Here is a 5,900-nt window from a genome sequence, read left to right as displayed (position 1 = left end):
AAAAAGCTTTATTGCTTTTAATTGAAGCAAAGTTCAGCATAAACACGATCTGTTAAAAGACAAAAAAAAGAAACCAAGGCAGCTGGTTTTTAGGTAAAAACTCAACTTGTACAAAATAGGATGTCACCTTCTGAGCTCTTAAGACTCGTTTCTGGCTTAATGATGGATTTGCCCAGCTTCTCGTTAGGTAAATTGTCCGGGGGGGGTCTCCAGTAAGTCAGAGTCTCTAACACAGGTGCCGTGTTGCTTTTGCTGGGCAGTGCTTTCTTTTACTTTGTCCTTGATCTGTTAGAACAGCCGCTGTGCAGTGGTGACAGTGCTGAAGTCAGTGCTCGAGAAATTCACCTGAAGCATTTAACCTTGCCAAACTACTGGGGGGTGGGTGGGGGAGGGGGGGATGGCGTGAAGGGAACTGTACTAATTAGTTTTCTGAATAAATTTGCCTCTGTAAAATGCTAGCATCCATTGGAGTGGGGGTCAGCCACCTTCAGGCAGGCAGTGCTGGTTCTGAGATGCTGCTGCGTGAATCATGTATACAGAACTGCTGGATTTCACTGACCAATAATAGAAGTATTTATCTGGCTTTAAAAAAAGAAAAAAAATCCTAACAGCGTTTATTGACCAAAAAAAAAAAACAAACTCCTTTTAGAAATGCCAAACTGTACCTGTGATGGGATGCTTCAATATCAGAGGTCAGACGGTGGAGGGGGAAGCGCTCCCCGCTTTCACGGCGCCCGCAGTGCAGCTCAGCCATGCCCCTGCCTCAAGGTGACCCACGCCAGAGAAGGGACGAGCAGCAACTTCTGTGGCTTTGAGTTGGGTTGGGACCACTGCAACACGCAGGAAAAACCTGCAGGTTGCACCCCCAGCCTGCTTTGCAGGAGATGGAGGCTCCTGAGCTCTTGGGGATGCGCGTGAGCAGCCACCGGCCGCTACTCGGTGTAGGAATCACTTCCAAACAGATGTATACATTGTAAATTTAAAACTAGGAATTTATTCTGCAATTCTGGCCGTCATATTCTGTTCAAAGACAGGAACGTGGATCCTTTTACCAAGTAAAAAACAAAACAAAACAAAAAGAGGCTCGTTTAAAATGTACCTAAAATTTTAGGAAACCGTGCACCCTTTATCGATTTGTATAAAGGCTTTAGTGGGGGGGGGGGGGGGGGAAAAAAAAAAAAAAAAAAGAAAAAAATACTGTTAAACTCTTTTGTATTCTGGGGTGTATCTATTTTTATTCTGTTGGAAACCTATTTAAAGTGGCAGGTGAGTGAGTGCTTGCGTGCAGAGTGGAAGACTTGTTGCAATCACCTCCTTTCGTGGTACAGCTGAACGACGTCGTGACAGCAGTGAGTTGAATTGTCATGAAAGCTGCTGCTGGGCCCGTGTGCTGTTTCTAATGTACTTTTAATTGGAATAAAGAACACATACCGACCGATGCCTCAGCTTGTTTCTTCGTGCCTTCTTGTTGTTGAAGAGCTGGAGGTAAGGAGCAGCCCAGCCAGGAGCACTGATCCATTTTCTATTCAGGAACATCTCAAGGTGCTGCTTCACCTCCTGCTCATACAGGGAACAGTTTGCAAAGGGCAGAGGGGGAGAACTGGGGCAGCAGCTTCTTGCTGCACTGCATTTGCCTAGATGGAGACTCGATGTACTTTTCTGTAGAAAAATACACTTCTTTGGAGACACTGCAGACCACAAGGGTTGGTTGGAGGGCTGAGCTGTCCGATCCAGGCCATCTCTGGAGCATTCACTTTCAGCTTGGTGAAGAGGATGCCGAGCCTCCAGCAAACAGAAATCATTGCCAGTTCAAATTTTAACTGAGAAGGTTTTATTGATTTTACCGTCACACTGTATGAAAATACTCTGACAGCAGAAGTGACATCACACACACAGACCGGTCCCCTGCCCGCTAACACTGCTGTTCTGTTCTTCTACCACCCACCTCCGTGGTCCTGAGCTGTCCACGTTCTCGAGGCTGCTGCAAATATCATAGCAGAGTGGCTGTGAAAGGTCTGATGAAAGCATCCCAGGTCTCGTGCTCTCCCTGAAGATGCTGGCATTGCTACAGCTGGCTTACCAACAGCTGCAGCAGAGACCTGGACCCTTGAACACTGACTTTGGAATTAAATTCAACATTCTTGGTCAATACCAGAATGAATTTTCTACTGTTACTGCTCTTGTGAGCGATTCTGCTGAGCTGAAAAACCTGGGTTTTGCCTCACGATATTATAAAATGAGCTCAGCTGTGTGGCAAGCTGTCCAATTTTTTTAGCACAAACATACTAAGTTGCCCTACTCACGATTTTTGACAAAACAACTCTGCAAGAGCCATATTGGTTCAATAAAACAAAACTGCTAGGTGAGCCAATTCCTCTTTCAAAGCCAATTAATACAGAATTATAAGCAAACAAAAATCAAAACCAAAAAAATACCTCCCACAGCAGCACTTGCTGGGCCTGAGGACTAACTCATTTCAGCACAAAAGCATTAAATGAAGTATTTTGCAGCATCCCACCTTGACTGTCCAGTTCCTCTTAACTAACAGTCATCAAACAAGAAAAACTGAGGAGAAAATCCCACTGCTCACCAATACAACCACAATCCAGCTGAGTTTTACAGATAAAACAGTTCTGCTTCTGTCTTCCCGAACGCGTGATCCCCTCTGGGAAGTGGCACCTTCAGAAGTGGCACCTAGAGAAGAGGACACAGAAGGTTCCTGCTCCAAGAACAGAACAAACATCTAAGAAGGAAATTGTTAATTTCAAAAACCAAAGTTGGTGGCACTCAGGAAGGAACTTGTGGATAAAAGACACTGTCCATGCAGTCAGGCTAGGTGGATATACTTGAAGTAGCACTTCGACACGTGCTTTTGGTAACCACGAGTCTGCTTCAAGGGAACTTTTAGAAAGATGAAGAGGACCAGGCTGCTCCAGTGCTCAGCCCATGCTTACAGGTCAGCATCCTGCTGCTCAGCCTGCCGGATGCACAGCACAGACTTGTGGGGGATCCCACACTCCTGCAAGGACCTGCTGAGGTCATGGAAGCTCCGTCTGGGCACCTCCGTGGTTTCAATGCTGCAGCGTTCATATTTGGCAGCTGTTTGGTGTTCTGCTATAGCAAGGACTGTCTGGAGACTGTCTGTGGGCTTGAAGTGATGTTCAAATCGTTGACCGGAGGGAGACCGAATAGCAAGCAGCAAACGTGGCTCTTTCTGCAGCGGTTCTTCCAAACTGAGAGTTGATAACAAAGAGCTCTCTTGCCTCATTTTCCTTCCTGGCTTCTCAGGAGCACACAAGGCTTCTTCATTAGGGACACGGCTTTCTGGTGACCTGCAGGCAGACCTTTGCTCTCCAGAAGGAACTGCAGTTTTTGGAGCGTCCTTCTGTCCCCAGCTCGCATCCAGATGGCTGCTCTGCTCTGCTCCACCTTCCACTCCCTTTCGGCCAATGGAGGGGAGCACTCTGTATTTGTTCAGGGAGGATGAGCTCCGTAATGGCACCTGCTGCAGGAGCTCAGGGATCTCCTCTGGGGATATCTGGCCGGAGGGGAAAACTGTTTTCAAAGATGATGCTCTCCGGCTGCTCTGTAAGTCATGTGGAGCTGCTGGCGATGATGGCACTGCACAAGGAAAGGTGGCCGTGGTCCCAGAGTAATTGAAGGTCGACCTCGTGCGACCCTTGGCAGATTTCGGCCGGGTCATGTGCATGGTGACGGCGTTTGGCTGAAAGACAGAGACCGCCGTGCTTGAAGGGAAGTAGCAGCAAAGTGGTACTGGGTTCAGAAGAGCTGCTGTGGCCATTGCTTCCCAAGACACCTGCAGTTGGGAAAGCAGAATGAAAAGTTACAGGAAACGGCCTAACATGGCCTTAATTTCCCTGCTGATTTCGTGCTGCATATCATCTAATAGCAAAGATCTGGCGTGTCACGGTCTGAACCCTGTGGATCAGTGCTGGCAGCCAGAGATGATAGGATACATACACACCAATGTAGGTGCACAAATTAGTTACAGCTGACTGGTCTCCCCAAAACAAGCAGAAGGAATGGAACAACCACTCAGTGCCCGTTCCAGGCAGGGCTCTGAGGAGCAGCAGAACACACACTCCTCCTGCCAACTGCAGTCACACGGGGGCGGGGGGTGTTTGATTTACTCCTGCCAACAAACGTGCTCCAAGGCAACAGAGAGGAAATCCTGAATGCATTGCAGCACTTATATGCAGACTTATATAAAAGTTTAGATACACGGTTACACCCCACGCAACCAAAATGCCCTCAGCCACCACAATGGGACACCTCCAGGTGAGGGTCTCCAGCCCCCCCAGGACAACACGTGTTGCCAACACTAGAGCAGTTTAACTTTGGGTGCCCGAGCTGCTCTACGGGGTTGGGACCGAGCACTGCAGCACCCACAGGGGCCCAAAGTGCTGTGCCCCATGTCTTGGGGTGGCAGTGGGCCCCGTTTTTGGGGTAAGCCCCAGCCCCACGGTGCAGCCCAGCTCCTTAGCTGAGCCTTTATTGCCCCAGCCCCACAGCTGAGCCCAGTCCAGACCTTCAGCCAGTCCCCAGCTCCACAGCTGAGCCCAGTCCTGCCCCCACAGCCAGGTCCCAGCCCCGCAGCCCACCCCTGACCCCAGACCCCAGCCCCAAGGCCCGGCCCCGCCGCCTCACACCTGCCACCCCGGTGCCGCCCGCGCCCGCCGGTAAACACAGCCGCGTTGCCACGGCGACCGCCCCACTTCCGGCTACCACCGAGAGGAGCGGCCGCTCTGGGCAGAGCGCCCCCTTGCCGCGGTCCTCCGGGAGCCATGTCACGGCCGAGGCTCACCCAAGCTTTGTTGTTTTAACCCCAAAAAGTGACCTGAGCCTTTTGCTTTGCTCAGGATAAGTGTTTAAACCCGGGAGCGTGGCAGCAGGGCGACAACACAGCCCCACTCCAGCAACCGCTGGGTAGAACTGGGCGAATAAACCCCAAACCCATCCACTGGGACGAGAGCTCCTCCCAGGAGCCGCCCAGCACACACACACTGACCGCCATAACCCAGTGCCTCCACAAAAGGCCCCGACCCACCTGGTGTGGGGCAGGGTGGGACCAGAGCTGCCTCCAGCCTCACCCCCCTCATTGTGCAGACAAAGCACCATTTTCTTACTGATAGATTTCTTCCCTTGGAAGCAGGGTTAATTATCAAGGGTGGAGCAGTGCCTATGAATACAGGCAGAGCCTGCTGTCTGTTTGCTCTGGGCTGCCTGGCTGCTCTGCAGCGATAGCAGCCTTTGTGTGTTATCTCCTCAGCTGCCTCTCTTTGCATCACGTCGTGGCTGTAGTGATTCAATAACCTGTGCTCCAAAGGCATCCCCCATGGGGCTCCCATGGCTTCCAGCCTGCTTTGCCCATGGTCTCATGTTGCAGAACCTTTGAGAAGCCTCAGGCTCTCCCATGCACTGGTTGTACCAGATTGGGGGAAGATTGCATGGGAAAGGCTGAAGAGCAAACCAACTGAAGGGCTGCAGAGGACAAGCTGCTAACAGCATCCACTACTACACTGCCAAGGCTGGAGCACCGTGTCTGTAGCCAGAGCCTCCACCTGACCAGATATCCACTTTAGGGCACAAACCGCTTGTGTCCCAACCCCACAGCAAGCAAGGTTTCATGGTTTTGTGCAAGGGGCGAGGATGGGGCACTGACAAGGGACGGGGGAGGACCTCTCCCCTCTCTATCCATATAAAGCAAACCCAACAAGCCCCAGAGCTGCAGGGAGAGGAGGGTGGGATTTTATTGCCCCCATTTCATCACCAGCCCCAGCGTGCTGCTCGCTGTCCTTTCCCTCCATCGTGAAGATGAGGAATCTCCTGCTCGCCCTGCTGCTGGCTTACGGTGAGTCGGTCGGTGAGGCTGGGGTTTC

The 5,900-nt window shown here is 51.1% G+C and overlaps 2 protein-coding genes across 3 annotated transcripts in view; one reads left to right on the top strand and one right to left on the bottom strand.

Moving 5' to 3' along the window:
* Nucleotides 1–983: 983 nt before the first annotated feature.
* On the bottom strand, nt 984–4,774 carry UBXN10 (UBX domain protein 10). Of its 2 annotated transcripts, XR_002121269.2 has the most exons (4): nt 4,671–4,774; nt 2,955–3,817; nt 2,591–2,694; nt 984–1,981 (listed from the first exon to the last, which is right to left on the bottom strand). XR_002121269.2 is itself a non-coding variant. In XM_019622378.2 (3 exons), exons 2-3 carry the CDS (start codon nt 3,800–3,802, stop codon nt 2,682–2,684), a joined length of 861 nt encoding a protein of 286 aa, XP_019477923.1. In that variant the 5' UTR covers nt 3,803–3,817; nt 4,671–4,774; the 3' UTR covers nt 984–2,681. The 2 variants fall into 2 exon arrangements, 1 of the variants encoding a protein (XP_019477923.1); XM_019622378.2 differs by having other exon boundaries at nt 984–2,694.
* Nucleotides 4,775–5,835: 1,061 nt separating this feature from the next.
* The window catches only part of LOC100540041 (ATP-dependent RNA helicase DDX19B), a 5,784-nt gene continuing 5,719 nt past the window's right edge, over nt 5,836–5,900 (top strand). The window contains exon 1 of the mRNA XM_010722949.3: nt 5,836–5,880. Coding sequence (XP_010721251.3) covers nt 5,836–5,880 — 45 coding nt within the window. The remainder of the gene's footprint in view (nt 5,881–5,900) is intronic.

Source organism: Meleagris gallopavo, chromosome 23 (assembly GCF_000146605.3).
Source record: "Meleagris gallopavo isolate NT-WF06-2002-E0010 breed Aviagen turkey brand Nicholas breeding stock chromosome 23, Turkey_5.1, whole genome shotgun sequence".
Classification (NCBI taxonomy): domain Eukaryota; kingdom Metazoa; phylum Chordata; class Aves; order Galliformes; family Phasianidae; genus Meleagris; species Meleagris gallopavo.
This window is presented reverse-complemented; position numbering and strand designations above follow the sequence as displayed.